The sequence below is a fragment of the Schistocerca serialis genome, chromosome 1, assembly GCF_023864345.2.
Source record: "Schistocerca serialis cubense isolate TAMUIC-IGC-003099 chromosome 1, iqSchSeri2.2, whole genome shotgun sequence".
Lineage (NCBI taxonomy): Eukaryota > Metazoa > Arthropoda > Insecta > Orthoptera > Acrididae > Schistocerca > Schistocerca serialis.
In genome coordinates this window covers 77,574,827-77,596,032 of record NC_064638.1, presented here as the reverse complement: position 1 = coordinate 77,596,032, position 21,206 = coordinate 77,574,827, and the positions used below count along the sequence as shown (strand labels likewise).

The following is a 21,206-nucleotide window of genomic DNA, read 5'->3' as shown; positions in this document are numbered from 1 at the left end:
AAAAAATGACATTATCAATATGTCAAGTAAAACCATATTTTAAAATTAAGCGGGTAAATCATTCCTCCGCAAGTAAATCAACATGTACGTTGGTACAGAATCTAGACTTTAAATTAAAATCGGTACATGTACAACAGAACGTCTACTGAGTCCTAAAGCACTTCGGAAATTTTACATACAGTAGGGCGCATCAGCTGTAAAGTAACTGGGAGGCCAAGTCATTCGTAACTGGCAGACTTCATAACTTAAGAAATCATGGATGGAAGACGAGAGTAAGTAACCAATAGCAGCCGATAGAGAGAGAGAGAGAGAGAGAGAGAGAGAGAGAGAGAGAGAGAGAGAGAGAGAGAGAGAGGAGCTTCATGATAAGGAATCAGCTAGAATGAAAAGGTGACGAAGCCTTCAGAACTTTGGTCGATGAGTGTGGTGGCCTTAATATCTTTCATCTTTATAATTGAGGTGCTGTACTGTACATGTAAAATTAGCTAGAAACTTGCAACAGATTACTGGAGTAAGACTCGTTGATAAGTCTTTTCATTCATAGTTTCTTAAAGGGTCAACAAATGCAGCACTACTAATAATATCATAATTAACGCCGATTGTTGTTTGACAGAGACAGTGTTGTCACACTTGCCTCGCTCGCTTTTCAAATCATACAGTCTGTCAGTAGTCAGTGTGCTTGGCTCACCTGTTGAATTCAGTTCTGCACACGTGCGGGGCAAAGTTTTGTAAACTGACAAGGTAGGTAACACTCATTGTGTCATATTTCATTATGCGTAATAACAAGGCGCAGCCTTATTTATATCCATCGTTCCTCTTTCTCCAATAATGGTTGCCCACCAACAATCACTATGACTGCGCCATGTCGATTGGTTTTCAAGATAGCTGGCTTTCAGATCGAGCATTAAAGGATTGGTTGGTGAAAGTACCCACAGACCTTTATAGTGCTAAATGTGGATTTTGTCCAGGAACCCTCATTAACATCCGTACTATGGTAAGATCGGCTCTTACAAGTCACATGACAAAATCCAAGAAGCACGTTGCAAAAGCAGCTGCCATGGGAAGCACACCAAGTTTGTACGTCTACCCCCGACCGGCGGTGACCACTTCAACCCAGCAGACAGATTCTACTTCCACTACCACATCTGCAGATTCAGCTGGGTCAACAACAGTGGTGTTGGCCGCTGGAATTGCTGCGCCTCCGCAGAAGGATGTCACTGCAATGTCAAAACCTGGGGATAAACTAAAGGGAATTGATCGGATGACAATAAAGAATGAAGTAACAAAGGCAGAAATACTGTGGTGTTTGGAGTGCATCGTTTCACACAAGTCACTGCGTAGTTCTGCGAACGACATGTTGCTTTTCCCCGCAATGTTCCCCGACAGCGAAGTGGCCAAGAACATGCGTTTACAAAAGGACAAAATTGGTTATATTGTGCAATATGGACTAGCTCCCTTCTTTGAGTCTGAAATTAAATCTGACGTCGTAAATGCATCAAGGATTGTTATTTGTTTTGACGAATCATTTGAACAAGGTGTGCAAAAGAATCCAGATGAACATTTTAGTGCGTTATTGGGACATTTTTAAAAAAATCTAGTGTGCACCCGTTACTACGCATCCGCTTTTCTAGGCAGTTCGACGGCAGCTAAGCTACTAGAGTCCTTCAAGAAAAAAATTCCTGGCGAAGCAATGAAAAAACTTTTACAAGTGTCGATGGACGGCCCTAATGTCAACTTCGCGTTCTTAAGGGAACTTAAAAATTTTTTGAAAGAAACTGAAGGAGTAGACACCGTTTTACTGGAAATTGAAACGTGTGGGCTTCACGTTGTTCACAGCACCTTTAAGTCCACAATTCAGGAAAGACAGTATATGATAATTCAGTTTTTACGTGCCTCGTACAATCTTTTTAAAGATGTCCCTGCCAGAAGAGCTCTGTGTATTTCGACAACAGAATCGGAACTGTTTCCCTTAAAGTTCTGCGCTATCCGATGGCTGGAGAATGTGGAAGTTGCTGAGCAAGCTCTAGTAATGCTTCCATTTCTGCGAGTATTTGTTGGAAAACTGGAAGAAAAAAACAAACCAAAATGTGCCAGCTATAAAGAAGTGGAGGACCACCTCAAGGACAAGCGACTCTGTCCGAAAATTGCCTTTTTCAAGACTCTTGCTGGAGACTTGATGCCTTTCCTAAAGGATTTCCAATCTGATTGGCCACTAGCACCGTTCCTCCACTCTGCTTTGACAGAGATAATGGAGACAATGATGACACGATTTGTCCAGCTGATGAAGATCTTGCTGTCAGTTAATTTGGACAAAGAATCCAATCTTTTAGGTGTGAACCACATCAAGATTGGGTTCACCGTCAAGAATGAGTTCAGAAAGTGCAGCTCTCACACAGCCCTTGAAATCGTTAAGTTCCATAACAAATGCAGAAGAGGAATGATCAAGCTCGTGTCGAAGTTGATGGAGAAATCTCCCCTACACTTTAGGTTGACAAAAGCTGTAAGCTGCTTTGATCCCACAATAGCGTGCAGGGAGGCTGGTCCCAAAGGATTTCATTCTTTTCTACAGATTTTGGTGGAGAGCAATTGGATGGACAGTGGATGTGCCAATAAAGCAGAAGCGCAATATGCTTCTGTTGTAAAGAAGAACTGCAAAAAAAATTCGAAACATTCAACAAAAAGGAGCAACAGCTGGATGAGTTCTGGATGAAATGTCTCAAGTGCCAGAATGCAACATGCCACAAGCTGCAGAAGGCAATGGAAATCGCGCTCACTTTGTCACACGGTCAAGCAGCTGCGGAGCGAGGATTCTCGGTGAACAAAGAGTGCTTCTTCGAGAATATGAGGGAACAATCTGTACTGAGCAGAAGACTGATGTACGACGCAGTCAAGACACACGGCGGAGTCCAAGGAGTGCCTATAACAAAGTCCCTAATACACTCTGTAGGAAACTCACGAGACTGATATGCTGAAGACCTCAAAAATTGAAACGACGAGTCATCCAGGATAAAGGATCATCTGACTAAAAGGAAGATGGTTGATGCAGAAATAAGACAGCTTAAAGAGAAGAAGGCAAAACTTGAGGGGACCTTAAAAGCGCTCAGACAGAGCGAGAATCTATTACAGAACAAATCAATGCTCTCGCACACAGCTCCAAGTGAGCTCTTCTCCAAAGTCAATTCTTAAATTACACTATTTGTTGTTAAACATGGTACTTCCTTCTAAATTATTGGTTATATTGTCTAACAATAATTAAAATGTTTCTTTAATAAAATGTCTTTAAAACAAATGAATATGATAGTGTTATTTATTTTAAACTGCCAACTCCCATAGATGTTTAAATATACATTTCAAACATTAACTTTTGTGATTAAAAAATATTTGAAAAATAAACCTAATTTAAGAAATTAAGTATTAAAATAAAGACCAGATGTAAAATTTAGCAACACAAAAAGAAAAGACTGTAAAAATGCGCAAAATATTTTACGGAAAAAATCTCTTATTCTAAAATGAAAGAAAGTAATTAAAGTTCTTTAACAACGATTAAACTGCAAGCTTTTGTATTTAAATAAAAACAATAATAAAATCAGAAAAATTGAGGAATGGAAGAGGTAAAATACATACTTGTCCTTACGGAAAGCAAATTTTAGAGAAGGGAATATAGTAGCTGCGCTTGACACAGGTTTTCGCTCTAAAACGACTAATATCGTACGAGAGCAAGGTACGGATGTCCTGCTACCTGTCACGTGACTGGTGCTGCCTTCTGATGTCCATTTATAGGATAAGTTAGAAAGAAGTAGTAGCAAACATTAGAGCTGTTCGGAGACGAAGATACAATTCACCGGCAAAAAAAGTAGAATAGGAGCAAACTGGTATTGCTCTGCATGCCAGAACACTTCGTCTTTTCTATACTATAGAAAAGTCTAAGTGTTCTGGCATGAAGAGACGTGTGACATTGCTCAGTAACACATTATGCACTTTTTTTGAAGGACAATTATATTTTTTGCCATCAATTGCATAATTTTTTTATCTATGAAAGAACAACATTCAATATGAAAACTAACTTGAAGCTCAGTCTTTTTTTAACATGTGTTACACGTTAAGTCATATCAAATACAAATGTGCCAGTAAAATTTTAAATTGTGGCATAAATGACATCTTCTGGGCCCGAAATTTATCAAATAGCTGATCCTCAAGTGTTACGTTTTGAATGAGAGTTAAAACGCCTTGTGATTTAAGAAATCCACTGCACATTCTCACACGTAACATAAATCATCTTGTACGGAAATTTACTTTGAAAGTAACACTTCTCAAGCCACTATTCGGAATATTTTTCAGTGATCTGTTACAAATGTAAGCCGCACGGGGTTATCTGAGCGGTCTAAGGTGCCACAGTCATGGACTGTGCGGCTGGTCCGGGCGGAGATTCGAGTCCTCCCTCGGGCATGGGTGTGTGTGTGTGTGTGTGTGTGTGTGTGTGTGTGTGTGTGTGTGTGTGTGTGTATGTGTGTCCTTAGGATAATTTAGGTTAAGTAGTGTGTAAGCTTGGGGACTGATGACCTTAACAAAGTCCCATAAGATTTCACACACATTTGAACATTTTTTTTTTTTGTTTGAAATGTAAACAATTGTGATGTCACACACATCGAATGCACGTTAGTTGTTACGGACGTACTGCATAATCTTCGACCTAAAGCCTTTGACACTTTTCGGTGTCGGCAAACTGGTCTGTGCATTGTGTAAATTACCAATTTTCTAAAATTTAACTGAAATCTGAAACAATGAAAAATCCCGGAATTCTAAAAAATTCCCGGATTTCTCCCGAATGAAAAAATTCCTGGGTTTTTCCCGGATCTCCCGGGCCGTATACACCCTGTGTATGAGACAGGCGAAATACCCTCAGACTTCAAGAAGAATATAATAATTCCAATCCCAAAGAAAACAGGTGTTGACAGATGTGAAAATTACCGAACTATCAGTTTAATAAGTCACAGCTGCAAAATACTAACATGTATTCTTTACACACGAATGGATAAACTGGTAGAAGCCGACCTTGGGGAAGATCAGTTTGGATTACGTAGAAATGTTGAAACATGTGAGGCAATACTGACCCTACAACTTATCTTATAAGATAAATTAAGGAAAGACAAACCTAAGTTTCTAGCATTTGCAGACTTAGAGAAAGCATTTGACAATGTTGACTGGAATACTCTCTTTCAAATTCTGAAGGTGGCATGGGTAAAATACAGGGAGCGAAAAGCTACTTACAATTTGTACTGACACCAGATGGCAGTTATAAGAGTCGAGGGACATGAAAGGGAAGCAGTGGTTGGGAAGGGTGAGGCAGGGTTGTAGCCTCTCCCCGATGTCATTCAATCTGTGTATTGAGCAAGCAGTAAAGGAAACAAAAGAAAAATTCGGAGTAGGTGTTAAAATCCATGGAGAAGAAATAAAAACTCTGATGATCGCCAATGACATTGTAATTCTGTCAGAGACAGCAAAGGACTTGGAAGAACAGTTGAACAGAATCAACAGTGTCTTGAAAGGAGGATATAAGATGAACATCAACAAAAGCAAAACGAGGATATGGAATATAGTCGAATTAAGTGGGTGATGCTGAGGGAATTAGATTAGGAAATGAGACACTTAAAGTAGTAGAGGAGTTTTGCTATTTGGGGAGCGAAATAACTGATGATGGTCGAAGTATAGAGGATATAAAATGTATACTGGCAATGGCAAGGAAAGCATTTCTGAAGAAGAGAAATTTGTTAACATCGTGTATAGATTTCAGTGTTAGGAAGTCGTTTCTGAAAGTATTTGTATGGAGTGTAGCCATCTATGAAACTGAAACATGGACGATAAATAGTTTGGACAAGAAGAGAATAGAAGCTTTCGAAATGTGGTGCCACAGAAGAATGCTGAAGATTAGACGGGTAGACACATAACTAATGAGGAGGTATTGAACAGAATTGGGGAGAAGAGACGTTTGTGGCACAACTTGACTAGAAGAAGGGATCGGTTGCTAGGACATGTTCTGACGCATCAAGGGATCGCCAACTTAGTATTGGAGGGTAGAAATCGTAGAGAGAGACCAAGAGATGAATACACTAAGTGCATTCTAAAAGATGTAGGTTGCAGTACGTACTGGGAGATGAAGAAGCTTGCACAGGATAGAGTAGCATGGAGAGCCGCATCAAACCAGTCTCAGGACTGAAGACCACCACCACCACCACCACCACCACCACCACCACCACAACAACAACAACAACATGCATGTTGCAGTCGAAAAGTCATTTATGTCCACTATTTTGATGATGGTGGTATCGAATGCTTAAATTAACATCGTGAAACGATGAGCATTTAATATTTGAAAATTACAGTGACATAACTATACAAGCTCTGCATGTGCAAGGTATCAATACAGGATACAACACTGCAATCGAAACAAATTTCTCAGGAGGTAGAATATTCAACACTGCAGTATACTGCAGGCACAGAGAATGTAATAAATATGTTTGCATTAGAAGAATCTGAATTACTTTACAAATACCCAAATACAGGTCTTGAAACAATGCTACCTTCTCAAAACAAACTGCAAAATACATGAATATTTTCATCTACATTGCACTTAACATTTCCTTTTAAGGTAAAAGCCACACTATACGCACACAATCCCTTGCATTTTAAGTAGTTTACGTAATATGCATCAACATACCTGAATTATGTTCATGATATAATATATGTTCTCTGAATTAATCTTCCAATTTTAATTTTGTTGATGAAAGGTTCATAAAATGGCAAACTGCATTACATATGGCACGAACATAAACATTAGGTAATGCAACAAGTCAATCTGTTATCACAACCTTTATTTAGCATTCGTTGGCTTTATCAACTCGCAACCAAAAGTATCACCTCCCAACCTACCCTACAATTAGTGCTAGACTACACATCAGTCCGTCACTACAACCATAACTTCAATATGGGGACCAACATCACAAGCTGGCCCCTTTTCCTTCACCACAGTTTCATTTAAATTGTGAAACCTGATTTTGCGCGAATGACATTCCCCACCTTCCTTTCAGCGATGTCATTCAGCCAGGCCAAGCGCCACTGATCTAAACAGGTGATAGTCAGAGGGAGCAATGTCTGGAGAATTTGGCGGGTGGGGTAGGACTTCCCATTTTAACGTTTCCAAGTATGTTTTGACCTCTTTTGCAACATGAGGTCGAGCATTGTTGTACTACAAAATCACTTTATCGTGCCTCTTGCTGTACTGCGGCCGTTTATCTTTTAATGTTCTGCTCATACGCATTAATTGCATTCGATAACAGGCACCTGTGATTGTTTCACTTGGTTTTAACACCTCATAGTACATGACGCCGAGCTGGTCTCACCAAATGCAGAATGTGATCTTGGAGCCGTGAATATTTGGTTTGGCCATCAACGTGGAAGCATGGCTGGGATATCCCCATGATTTTGTGTGTTTAGGGTTATCGAAATGAACTCATTTTTCATCCCCGGTCACAATGCGATGTAGAAATCCCTTCTGTTTTTGCCTATGAAGCAACTGTTCACAAACATACAAATGCCGTTTAACGTCTCTTGGTTTCAGCTCACATGGGACCCAAGTTCCTTTTTTCTGAATCATGCCCATAGCCTTGAGACGTTTTGAAATGGCTTGCTGTGTTATTCCCACTAATCACGCCAATTCTTCCCGAGTTTGATGCGAGTCTTCACTCAGCAATGTCTCCAATTCTGCATCTTCAAACACATTCTCTCTTCCACCACTATGCCGGTCTATGACATTAAAATCACCGTTCTTGAAGCGTTGAAACCACTCACAACACGTGCTTTCACTAATAGCGTCCTTACCATACATACTTGAGAGCATTCAATGAGACTCAGCCCCTGTTTTCTTCATACTGAAACAAAACAGTAACGCCTCCTGCAAATGATGAGAATTAGGCTCGTAAACTGACATTTTCAATCAAGAACAGCTTTATGATGCAGACACAAATCGACTAATGCTTGAATGAGGTTGCGTTGACCGAGGCCCGAGCTAACTGCCTGACATTTGCGATCTGTTTCTTTTGACCGCTACTTACCGTTGTCGCCACCTATCGGCAAACAGCGGAAGCAAAGTTGTACACCTTGTATATTTATGCTACCTCTTCCAAAAGGTTGCTTCAACAGCATCCCAGGGAGGAGCAGCCCCACTGGAGTGCTCACTGCTGTGACTTGGAGCCCACGTGGTGAGGAAAAGTAAATACTCTGATCCCTGACTGCATTAAGCCGCAGCTGATGCAACAATCAGTGTTCAATGGCAGCTATGGTCAGCCACAGAAGTCCAGTCCCTCAATTGGAGGATACATTTGTATTTATTCAGAGGGATGGGCATCTGCAGTGCCTTGTATGTCAAAGTATTTAATTCTGCTAAAAAGAGATCAGCTGGAGAGACAAAGTAACAAATGAAGAGGTTCCAGAATGAGATTTTCACTCTGCAGTGGAGTGTGCGCTCATACGAAACCTCCCGGCAGATTGAAACTGTGTGCCGGACCGAGACTCGAACTCGGGACCTTTGCCTTTCGCGGGCAAGTGCTCTACCAACTGAGCTACCCAAGCACGATTCACGCCCCGTCCTCACAGCTTTACTTCTGCCAGTACCTCGTCTCCTACCTTTCAAACTTAACAGAAGCTCTCCTGCAAACCTAGCAGAACTAGCACTCCTGAAAGAAAGGATATTGCGGAGACATGGCTTAGCCACAGCCTGGGGAATGTTTCCAGAATGAGATTTTCTCTCTGCAGCGGAGTGTGTGCTGATATGAAATGAGGTGCTTAGAAGAGTACAGGAAACCAGATCTCTGTGGAGGCACGTCCAAACAAGAAGAGACGAACTTGCAGGGCACATCCTATGACACAACAACATCATTGGAACAATAGCAGAAGGAGCTATTGAGGAAAGGAATCGGCGGGGCCGATCAAAGATATCATACATGTAACAGATCATGAATGACGTTGGATGTAAGACATACGTGGAAATGAAGAGGAAGGCAGGCAGAAGAGAGGAATAGAGCTCTGCTGCAAACCAACCTCATGGTTGAACACTAGAAAAGAAGAAGAAATACAACATACAGCATCATTTTTCATGTCTTTACGCAGTGCATTATGAGCAGACAGAAGGTGAAGCACCCAGAGAACTAGCAGCCAAGCTTAAGAACTACATCCCAGGAGACCTAAGTCTAAAAAAGAATTCTCAGGACAGATGTTACACAAATACTTAACATATTTCATGATGTATAGCATTCATACTATTCAGGTGAATGACATGGTAGAAAACGGAAATGAGGTAGCAGGTCGAGAAACCTACGAAGTTGTTCACATGATAGCAATAAGTGGCAAGCCGTTTTCTATAGGATCTCTCCAAAATGATGTCTGGAAGCAGTAGCACAATGTTTGTTTCCAATGGAGCTGCAGCCAACTGAAGGAGATTGTCTTTCAAAGCAAAGAGTGTCTTGTCCAATCCTGGATGTCATAGCGAAGTCAGAAACACAGCTCAGGAAAAAATCCAAGAACTTTGTTGCATTTTTGCAAGCACTTGATGACAACACAGGTATATGTAACTGTGCTGTACTTTAAGTATATTTGGGCATTGTGTAGATACGGAACTGCAAGCAACGGAGAAACTCTTGGATGTGGTACTGCCTGATTACATCCAACAGGACTTGACATTTCTGAAGCTGTTTGTGAATCAGTGGACCATACGAATTTGCCTTAGCTTCATTCTGTAGCCATACACGGTGCACCACAAATGATCAACTGTCATCAAGGTTTTGTTTCTTATTTGCAAACTAACCTCAAGAACGAATCTGGGAAAGACACATTGACTGTTCACTGTTTCATTCACCAAAAGGCATTGTGTGCTGAAAAAGTGGAGCTAGGTGGTGTAATGAAAATTGTGGTCAAGTGTGTAAATTTTGTGTGGCATCATAGTTCAAATCACTGCCAATTCAAAGGATTCTTGAAAGACATGCAAGTGGAGTATGGGATCATACTTTACCACAGCACAGGCTGTCGATTTAGCTGGGCACAGAGTTCTTGATATTTTCTTTTCATTTGTGAGCAAATATCTCTCTCAAAATGAAAGGGGAAGAAATGTGTTGTCTGAAAGATTTAAAATGGACAACATATTTAGTGTTCTTAGCCAACACAACTATACAACAGAATAATTTAAATCTGTCACTGCACAGCAAAGAGCAACTAATACTTGACGTGCATGACCAAATCACAGTGTTCATGGAAACGGGATACGGAATTGTAACACTCTTCACATCTGGCTGAAGGTATCAATTTCAGTGATTATCAAGCCATGATAAAGCAGCTCATCACGTCTTTAAAACAAGAATCTGAGATAGAATGAAGGCTTTCCCAACCGGATGACATAGCTGCTGGTAAACCTTTTGGGATGTGAGGTCATGGTCCAAGAAACTCTTCTGTTAATGACGTTTCATCCAGGACTGTGCAGGACATACTCAGAGGTGCTCCTCCAAAACGACAAACAGTAGAGTTTCATGGACCTCGATCTCACATCCCGAAAGGTTTACCTGCAGCTAATAATCTGAGAGATCATCATCTCTGAAACGGAAATTAAATTGTTCAGCACTGCTTTCTCGATTTCACTGAATGAGTTGCCATTATCACTCCACTACATGGAAATTACCAGTTTGCAAAATTCAACTATCATGAAAGATATACACAACAAAATTCTGAAATTATCACAATGGTTTCATTCATTGCAGCAAAAAACATTTCCCAAGCTCCACAGAAATACTGCACAGATCTGTGCACATTTGGATCTACGTATTATTGTGAGCAATTTTTTCAGCAATGAAAGAATAAAAATCAAAGAAAAAATTTTTCTTCAGGGTGCAACAATGGAGGTTATCCTCCACATTAACACTGTGAACACTAACACCTGGCATATCCATCGTTGTTATGTAAAAAAAAGAGTAAATCTAATTTTAGACACCCAGTAAGTGTGTGCAATTTCTTTTAAAAACAGATGCTTCTTTTTTATTTTCTTAACTTCCTATTTCCCTGAGGTAGCATGTCGCTATGCTGCAGCTGCTAAGAGCACTATGTTGGTGCTGCATAAGGCAGATCAAGAGGGTTGCCATGCCACCAGCCCACCTGACTGTTCACAGTGAGCGACAATCTGGGGAGGAAGGAGCACTCCACACCTCAGCACAGCGCTCATGAGCTGGAGCAGCCTCTCCTATAAAGTTCACTTTATATAGTTAATGACAATTTTGGCTGTGCATGATGAAGGCACCTTTCTCCATGTCTATTCTTTAACTTAACCCTTTTCTTACAACATTTTATACAAGATTTTAGTTCTTAAAATTGTTTGCTCCAAAAGCAAAGGAGTATTTTTCACAGCCAAATACATCAATAATGAGGTGACATACTTTTTATTGTATAGACAGAAAAAGTTTCATATTTCAGATATTACTACCTTTTCCTTCTATTTCAGACATGACTATCTTTTCCTTCTTTGTAGAAGTTTTCCTGTAGTCATAGGAGTTGACTGGATATTTCATTACCAGGAATAAGGGTGGGCAACGGCTTGCCGCAGTGGATACACCGGTTCCCGTGAGATCACCGAAGTTAAGCGCTGTCGAGCGTGGTCGGCACTTGGATGGGTGACCATCCAGGCCACCATGCGCTGTTGCCATTTTTCGGGGTGCACTCAGCCTCGTGATGCCAATTGAGGAACTTCTCGACTGAATAGTATCGGCTTCAGGCAAGAATACCATCATAACGACCGGGAGAGTAGTGTGCTGACCCCACACCCCACACCCCCCTATCCGCATCCTCCTCTGAGGATGACACGGCAACCGAATTGTGTACACTTCATTATTTGTGTTATTGTATTTTCAATGTTTGCGTAAACTGTGAGGCAGAAATGGTGAAACAGCCCAACATTTGCCTGTAGGAGCATGAAACATCACCTAAAAACCTCAACAATGCTCGCCAGTGTACTAGACCGATGATCGCTAATCAAACGTTTGCATTCTGGCTCACTTCATTGTCTCATAAGCTAGCATGACTTGCACTAAGTTATACGAACAAGTCATTGACATTTTAGACATATGTAAGCAAGAATATACCATCTGTCTACATTACCACAGACATTGCTTGCCAAGATTCCAGCTATAAACAATATTTTAAATGTTAAGAGAATTAATAAAATCATCACTTGAAAGTAATTACACAGCAGAATAAAAATACGCAGAAGATGAAAAAGTAATTTCTCTCAGTACTTTTTTTTTCTCTGAAGACAAACAAGTTACAGGGTGTAGCATTTTATTTAAACTGTTCTACCACTAGAACTATTTATCAAGAAATTTTCAGAGATAATTGATAGTAGATCCATACCATGTGTGAAACACATATGATCTCTTAAAATGAGCTTTCAATGTGACATAGTTTAATGCCATCTTCAAAACAAAGTCCTGCAGTGCGGTTTATTCCCATTACATTCCAGCATTATGAGACACAGCCTTGAATTAATAAGAACATCTTCCTTTGCCTTCGCAGTGGCTTGATAAAGAATAAATGCATTATATTCTAAAATATTTAGTAGCCTTCTAAACATTTTCATTTAACACTTTACACTTAACACTTTTATTTCCACTAGGAGAAATTAGTTCGCGATTTCTTCCCACCTGCTCACTTCCCAACCAGTACCAAACTGGCATGTCGTCTGAGATATTTACACGCTTAACTGAGATGGTAATGTTGCCCATAATCAACAGACAGAAGAGAAATACACTCTGAGACTGCAACAGACGATTACATGGTCTCATTGCCTTCAGTGGAGACATTCACCGCCCACGAATAGCCATTCGGATTCCCAGTTAGAGGGTTTAAGACATTGCCTCTTATATTACTGGTACCAGATACTTCATTGGTCATTACATTATTTGGAAAACACAACCACAGAACTGCGTGATAACATAAGTTAACAAAATAGTGAGTACATTACCTATTTCCATAGCACAGCTTTGTAACACTGAACAAGCCAAAGTCAGTGATCACAACCTTCCCATTTTCTAAGAATATATTCTTGCTCTTCAGATCTTTGTGAATGATGCCTCTTGCATGAAGGTATCCCATTCCCTGAGAGGAATAAGCAGATAAATAAATGCTCCGAGAACTTTCAACTGTGAAATTTCAATATTGTATCTTAAATACACTGCAGAAATTTAAACTCTTATTTACAGCAGTTCTCTCAAAACTATTGTTAATTTGGATACACACTAAAATATTTATTTATTCAATACATTTATTTCCAAGGTATGTTAGTGCTATGACTTTCACTCTTATATGTAACAGAACTTCCCCCTTAAATTCGCTGAACACAAAGTATTGCATGAACTAAATGATAAATTTTACAATCACATTCTCTACAAATTTAAGACTCGTAGTTATGAGGATGATGATAAAGACAAAAAATACTGATAACATTTAATACATCAGAATAACAACACATTTATGGCACTTACTAAACAGTTCATTCAGGCAAGGGACTGGAAATAATTAAAGTGAAAATATAATATAGGTATGTTCAGATGATGTGATACATGACAAAGCATTAAGGATTCAAATGAGAACTGATGACGAGCAACTCCTTTACGTTGAAATAAAGGAGAGGTGACAAAAAAAAATTACTGTTTTGTGATAACAGACTTCACCCTAATTTTAAACACACAAAAATGATGGACTAACAAACTACAGAGGTGGACACTAATAAATAAGATAGTCAGTAACATTTTTACAGAACACATCTTGTGTTATTTTTGTAGCAGGGATGTATTTTGCGAGTGCTGTGAAATCATCGATACGTATACATGGCCTCCCTGAGACACATTTTTGATCTTTGCTGTAACTTTGTAAGGTCAGGCCTTTTTGCTATCTTCTTGACTGAATGTTGTTGTATCTGAATTCTTTAAGGATACAATCTTAATTTATATGATTTACCTATCCAACCCCGATTAAGAACTCTTATTCTGTTCAGTATCCTTCACAAACAGTTAAATACATACTGAGACAATGAATAACAATGACAAGCTATACCACACCATCATCGACAGGATTGACAAATTCCACAACAAAATACAGGTTTTGGAACTGGCCCTTTTGTCAACTTTGAATTGAACCAAGAGCAGCTAAACAAATGCAGTACTAATTCTGCAACAACTCCACAAAAGCAGGCCACATGGTCAGCTCCACACCACAGTGCAATAAACACGCTTACAAAAGTGGAAGATGATGTTAACTTTAACTTAAAAACTATGTCGTTCCTGGAAATTCTTGCATGCCACAGCCATATGTAACAATGAACTCTATAACAGAGCCATGAGTGCAGGCGATAGAGCCTGTCCCACACCAGGGTACAGTGAATTTAACAGAAAAACTGAAGGTGTGATTATATCAGGCTAAGAAACTTTAGCAGTACCAGCAAACAGTTTAGCCATACTCGCTCGCCGGACACAGTAGCTTATCTGCACTGCCTCTGCAATTACGTATATTGCTGTTTAGGCCCACCCAACTGCAAACTTGGCTCACAGTAATGGAAAATGTATTCCATTGACAAGTTACTGATAACCCCAAATAATTTTCTTTGGTGATCAGTAATTTGGACCACCAAACAACAGCATTAGTTTCAAACATTACAACAGAGTAAAAAACGAGTTGATTTCTCACTGTACAAAATCCACCAATCTCAGGATCAGACAAGTTATATACCATAAAAAATGTGATGACACAATCCCATCAGAGTTCTGGAGCTATCTACTTAATTTAGTAGACACCTCCACAGTGTCTGATGATTTGTTGCTACTCATTTAGCAGCAACAACTACTGACATTAAGTGCAAACAGTATCCACAGTATACAGTGATAAATTGCCCAACGAACTGCTTCAGGCCACCAACAATTCAATTTCTATGTTAAGTACAAATCTCCCAAACAGTTGCCATAGCAGCATTGACACACTGCCAGATGAACCTGTCTGATTCCTGCCAAGCTCCCCCAAGGTGACGCCTTCAGATTGAGTAGCCACCACGCAACAACACTTGTCAAGTGCTCCCGCGGAAATCCTACATGGTGGCAACGTAGGTGTGTATATAGCAGTAATGACGGGGCACTGATAGTCAACCCCAGACCCAGTTCAATCTGATGTCACAGCGATGAGACAATGGCGAACAGGAACAATGCCCTCAGGGTATGCTGGTACCACAGATATTTTGGCCAACATACTGCAAAGTGTACCTAACCGTGCAGTTACCCAAATTGTAATTGTGATCTGAGTTAGGCATGACAGACTGCACATCAGACAAAGTGATGTCCATACAGCAACATATTCACACAACATCAAACAAAATTCAGGTGGAATCTGCACCACAACAGCTAGCGCATCCATGGTAGCAGTTGAGTGCCTACAAACTATCCTCAACAGGCACCTAAACATGCACATCCTACTGTCATAAGACTTTCTGTATCAGACAGGCACTGACACTGTCTTTGACTTCAGCATGCTGCCTGCCACCTACATTCTGAATAAAAACAGGATATTCATGCATAGTTGAAAGCAGTTAACAACTCCAAGATCAATACCTTTGGTCGCAAAGTATTCACCTTTGACTTTGGTCTTTTTCTGTATTTTGTTTTTGTGTGTTGTGACATTATCAAATATGTACACATAACCCCTCTGCCACACATTTTTACCTTTGTCGCATGCAATGTCTTAGGTTTAATGTTTTTGCTATCTTCTTGACTCAATGTTCTTGTATGCTTTTGTTGGTGAATATACTGAATGTTCACAGGATATATACCACTATTTACACCATACACCTATCTGACTATTATTATTACTTCTTTCCTTTCCGAGACGTTATGTCTGGGTAAAAATGGAAAGTGACGTGGACCTTGATCAAGCGTGACTTCCTTTTAACTGTACGGTATATGTTACATTGCATTTAGGAACTTTCGGGTAATTGAACAAGTGTCAATAATTACAGATTTCTGTAGTTGTATATATAAGTTTGGATGTAGCTGTATTGCATTGATGTACTGGTGGATATTGTGTGGTATGACTCCTGTAGTTGATAGTATAATCGGTATAATGTCAACTTTATCCTGGTGCCACATGTCCTTGACTTCCTCAGCCAGTTGGATGTATTTTTCAATTTTTTCTCCTGTTCTCTTCTGTATATTTGTTGTATTGGGTATGGATATTTCGATTAGTTATTGTTAATTTCTTCTTTTTATTGGTGAGTATGATGTAAGGTTTGTTATGTGGTGCTGTTTTATCAGTTATAATGGTTCTGTTCCAGTATAATTTGCATTCATCATTCTCCAGCACATTTTGTGGTGCATACTTTTATGTGGGAACATGTTGTTTTATTAGTTTATGTTGTATGGCAAGTTGTTGATGTATTATTTTTGCTACATTGTCATGTCTTCTGGGGTATTCTGCATTTGCTAGTATTGTACATCCGCTTGTGATGTGATCTACTGTTTCTATTTGTTGTTTGCAAAGTCTGCATTTATCTGTTGTGGTATTGGGATCTTTAATAATATGCTTGCTGTAATATCTGGTGTTTATTGTTTGATCCTGTATTGCAATCATGAATCCTTCCGTCTCACTATATTGCCTTTTCTTAGCCATGTGTTGGATGCGTCTTGATCGATGTGTGGCTGTGTTAGATGATACGGGTGCTTGCCATGTAGTGTTTTCTTTTTCCAATTTACTTTCTTCTATCTGTTGATGTTATGTGATCTAAAGGGTTGTAGAAGTGGTTATGAAATTGCAGTGGTGTAACCGATGTATTTATATGAGTGATTGCTTTGTGTATTTTGCTAGTTTCTGCTCGTTCTAGAAAGAATTTTCTTAAATTGCGTACCTGTCTATAATGTAGGTTTTTTTATATCGGTAAATCCCCTTCCTCTTTCCTTTCTGCTTAATGTGAATCTTTCTGTTGCTGAATGTATGTGATGTATTCTATATTTGTGGCATTGTGATTGTGTAAGTGTATTGAGTGCTTCTAGGTCTGTGTTACTGCATTTCACTACTCCAAAAGAGTAGGTCAATATTGGTATCGCATAAGTATTTATAGCTTTTGTCTTGTTTCTTGCTGTCAATTCTGTTTTCAGTATTTTTGTTAGTCTTTGTCTATATTTTTCTTTTAGTTGTTCTTTAATATTTGTATTATCAATTGCTATTTTTTGTCTGTATCCTAGATATTTATAGGCATCTGTTTTTTCCATCGCTTCTATGCAGTCGCTGTGGTTATCCAATATGTAATCTTCCTGTTTAGTGTGTTTTCCCTTGACTATGCTATTTTTCTTACATTTGTCTGTTCCAAAAGCCATATTTATATCATTGCTGAATACTTCAGTTATCTTTAGTAATTGGTTGAGTTGTTGAATTGTTGCTGCCAGTAGTTTTAGATCATCCATGTATAGCATGTGTGTGATTTTGTGTGGGTATGTTCCAGTAAAATTATATCCATAATTTGTATTATTTAGCATGTTGGATAGTGGGTTCAGAGCAAGGCATAACCAGAAAGGACTTAATGAGTCTCCTTGGTATATTCCACGCTTAATCTGTATTGGCTGTGATGTGATATTATTTGAATTTGTTTGGATATTAAGTGTGGTTTTCCAATTTTTCATTATTATGTTTAGGAACTGTATCAATTTAGGATCTACTTTGTATATTTCCAATATTTGTAGTAACCATGAGTGGGGTACACTATCAAAAGCTTTTTGGTAATCAATGTATGCGTAGTGTAGCGACCTTTGTTTAGTTTTCGCTTGATATGTCACCTCTGCATCTATTATCAGTTGCTCTTTACATCCTCGTGCTCCTTTGCAACAGCCTTTTTGTTCTTCATTTATAATTTTGTTCTGTGTTGTATGTGTCATTAATTTCTGTGTAATGACTGAAGTTAATATTTTGTATATTGTTGGTAGGCATGTTATGGGGCGGTATTTAGCTGGGTTTGCTGTGTCTGCTTGAACTTTAGGTTTCAGATAGGTTATCCCATGTGTAAGTGTATCAGGGAATGTGTATGGATCTGCAATATAACTGTTAAATAATTTAGTTAGATGTGAATGTGTTGAGGTGAACTTCTTTAGCCAGAAATTTGCTATTTTATCTTTTCGAGGGGCTTTCCAATTGTGAGTAGAATTAATTGCTTGGGTGACTTCATGTTGCAAAATTATCTACATCTACATCTACATCTATACTCCACGAGCCACCTTACGGTGTGTGGCGGAGGGTACTTATTGTACCACTATCTGATCCCCCCTTCCCTGTTCCATTCACGAATTGTGCGTGGGAAGAACGACTGCTTGTAAGTCTCCGTATTTGCTCTAATTTCTCGGATCTTTTCGTTGTGATCATTACGCGAGATATATGTGGGCGGTAGTAATATGTTGCCCATCTCTTCCCGGAATGTGCTCTCTCGTAATTTCGATAATAAACCTCTCCGTATTGCGTAACGCCTTTCTTGAAGTGTCCGCCACTGGAGCTTGTTCAGCATCTCCGTAACGCTCTCGCGCTGACTAAATGTCCCCATGACGAATCGCGCTGTTTTTCGCTGGATCATGTCTATCTCTTCTATTAATCCAACCTGGTAAGGGTCCCATACTGATGAGCAATACTCAAGAATCGGACGAACAAGCGTTTTGTAAGCTACTTCTTTCGTCGATGAGTCACATTTTCTTAGAATTCTTCCTATGAATCTCAACCTGGCGCCTGCTTTTCCCACTATTTGTTTTATGTGATCATTCCACTTCAGATCGCTCCGGATAGTAACTCCTAAGTATTTTACGGTCGTTACCGCTTCCAATGATTTACCACCTATGGCATAATCGTACTGGAATGGATTTCTGCCCCTATGTATGCGCATTATATTACATTTATCTACGTTTAGGGAAAGCTGCCAGCTGTCGCACCATGCATTAATCCTCTGCAGGTCCTCCTGGAGTACGTACGAGTCTTCTGATGTTGCTACTTTCTTGTAGACAACCGTGTCATCTGCAAATAGCCTCACGGAGCTACCGATGTTGTCAACTAAGTCATTTATGTATATTGTAAACAATAAAGGTCCTATCACGCTTCCCTGCGGTACTCCCGAAATTACCTCTACATCTGCAGATTTTGAACCGTTAAGAATGACATGTTGTGTTCTTTCTTCTAGGAAATCCTGAATCCAATCACAAACCTGGTCCGATATTCCGTAAGCTCGTATTTTTTTCACTAAACGTAAGTGCGTAACCGTATCAAATGCCTTCCTGAAGTCCAGGAATACGGCATCAATCTGCTCGCCAGTGTCTACGGCATTGTGAATTTCTTGGGCAAATAGGGCGAGCTGAGTTTCACATGATCTCTGTTTGCGGAATCCATGTTGGTTATGATGAAGGAGATTTGTATTATCTAAGAACGTCATAATACGAGAACACAAAACATGTTCCATTATTCTACAACAGATTGACGTAAGCGAAATAGGCCTATAATTATTCGCATCTGATTTATGACCCTTCTTGAAAATGGGAACGACCTGCGCTTTCTTCCAGTCGCTAGGTACTTTACGTTCTTCCAGCGATCTACAATAAATTGCTGATAGAAAGGGGGCAAGTTCTTTAGCATAATCACTGTAGAATCTTAAGGGTATCTCGTCTGGTCTGGATGCTTTTCCGCTACTAAGTGATAGCAGTTGTTTTTCAATTCCGATATTGTTTATTTCAATATTTTCCATTTTGGCGTCCGTGCGACGGCTGAAGTCAGGGACCGTGTTACGATTTTCCGTAGTGAAACAGTTTCGGAACACTGAATTCAGTATTTCCGCCTTTCTTCGGTCGTCCTCTGTTTCGGTGCCATCGTGGTCAACGAGTGACTGAATAGGGGATTTAGATCCGCTTACCGATTTTACGTATGACCAAAACTTTTTAGGGTTCTTGTTTAGATTGTTTGCCAATGTTTTATGTTCGAATTCGTTGAATGCTTCTCTCATTGCTCTCTTTACGCTCTTTTTCGCTTCGTTCAGCTTTTCCTTATCAACTATGATTCGACTACTCTTAAACCTATGATGAAGCTTTCTTTGTTTCCGTAGTACCTTTCGTACATGATTGTTATACCACGGTGGATCTTTCCCCTCGCTTTGGACCTTAGTCGGTACGAACTTATCTAAGGCGTACTGGACGATGTTTCTGAATTTTTTCCATTTTTGTTCCACATCCTCTTCCTCAGAAATGAACGTTTGATGGTGGTCACTCAGATATTCTGCGATTTGTGCCCTATCACTCTTGTTAAGCAAATATATTTTCCTTCCTTTCTTGGCATTTCTTATTACACTTGTAGTCATTGATGCAACCACTGACTTATGATCACTGATACCCTCTTCTACATTCACGGAGTCGAAAAGTTCCGGTCTATTTGTTGCTATGAGGTCTAAAACGTTAGCTTCACGAGTTGGTTCTCTAACTATCTGCTCGAAGTAATTCTCGGACAAGGCAGTCAGGATAATGTCACAAGAGTCTCTGTCCCTGGCTCCAGTTCTGATTGTGTGACTATCCCATTCTATACCTGGTAGATTGAAGTCTCCCCCTATTACAATAGTATGATCACGAAACTTCTTCACGACATTCTGCAGGTTCTCTCTGAGGCACTCAACTACTACGGTTGCTGATGCAGGTGGTCTATAGAAGCATCCGACTATCATATCTGACCCACCTTTGATACTTAACTTAACCCAGATTATTTCACATTCGCATTCGCTAATAACTTCACTGGATATTATTGAATTCTTTACTGCTATAAATACTCCTCCACCATTGGCGTTTATCCTATCCTTGCGGTATATATTCCATTCTGTGTCTAGGATTTCGTTACTGTTCACTTCCGGTTTTAACCAACTTTCCGTTCCTAATACTATATGCGCATCACTTCAGGCATTTGTGGTATCGTCTTGTATGTACCTGTTTCTGCTTGTATCCACCGTGCATGCCTGTTATGTTGTACCGGGTTTGACCATATGTTGCTCCAGAAGTGTTCCATGTCTGTTATGTTTGATGGATTGTCTATTTTAATGTGTGTGTTATCTATTGTCTGGTAAAATTTCTTTTAGTTTGTGT

The 21,206-nt window shown here is 39.6% G+C and overlaps 1 protein-coding gene across 1 annotated transcript in view; it reads right to left on the bottom strand.

Annotated features, from left to right (window-relative positions):
- Window positions 1-21,206, bottom strand: part of LOC126462116 (kinase suppressor of Ras 2) — a 168,910-nt gene that overhangs the window by 28,945 nt on the left and 118,759 nt on the right. Inside the window, exon 14 of the mRNA XM_050096050.1 lies at window positions 13,049-13,182. Within this exon, the coding sequence (XP_049952007.1) occupies window positions 13,049-13,182 (134 nt within the window). The remainder of the gene's footprint in view (window positions 1-13,048; window positions 13,183-21,206) is intronic.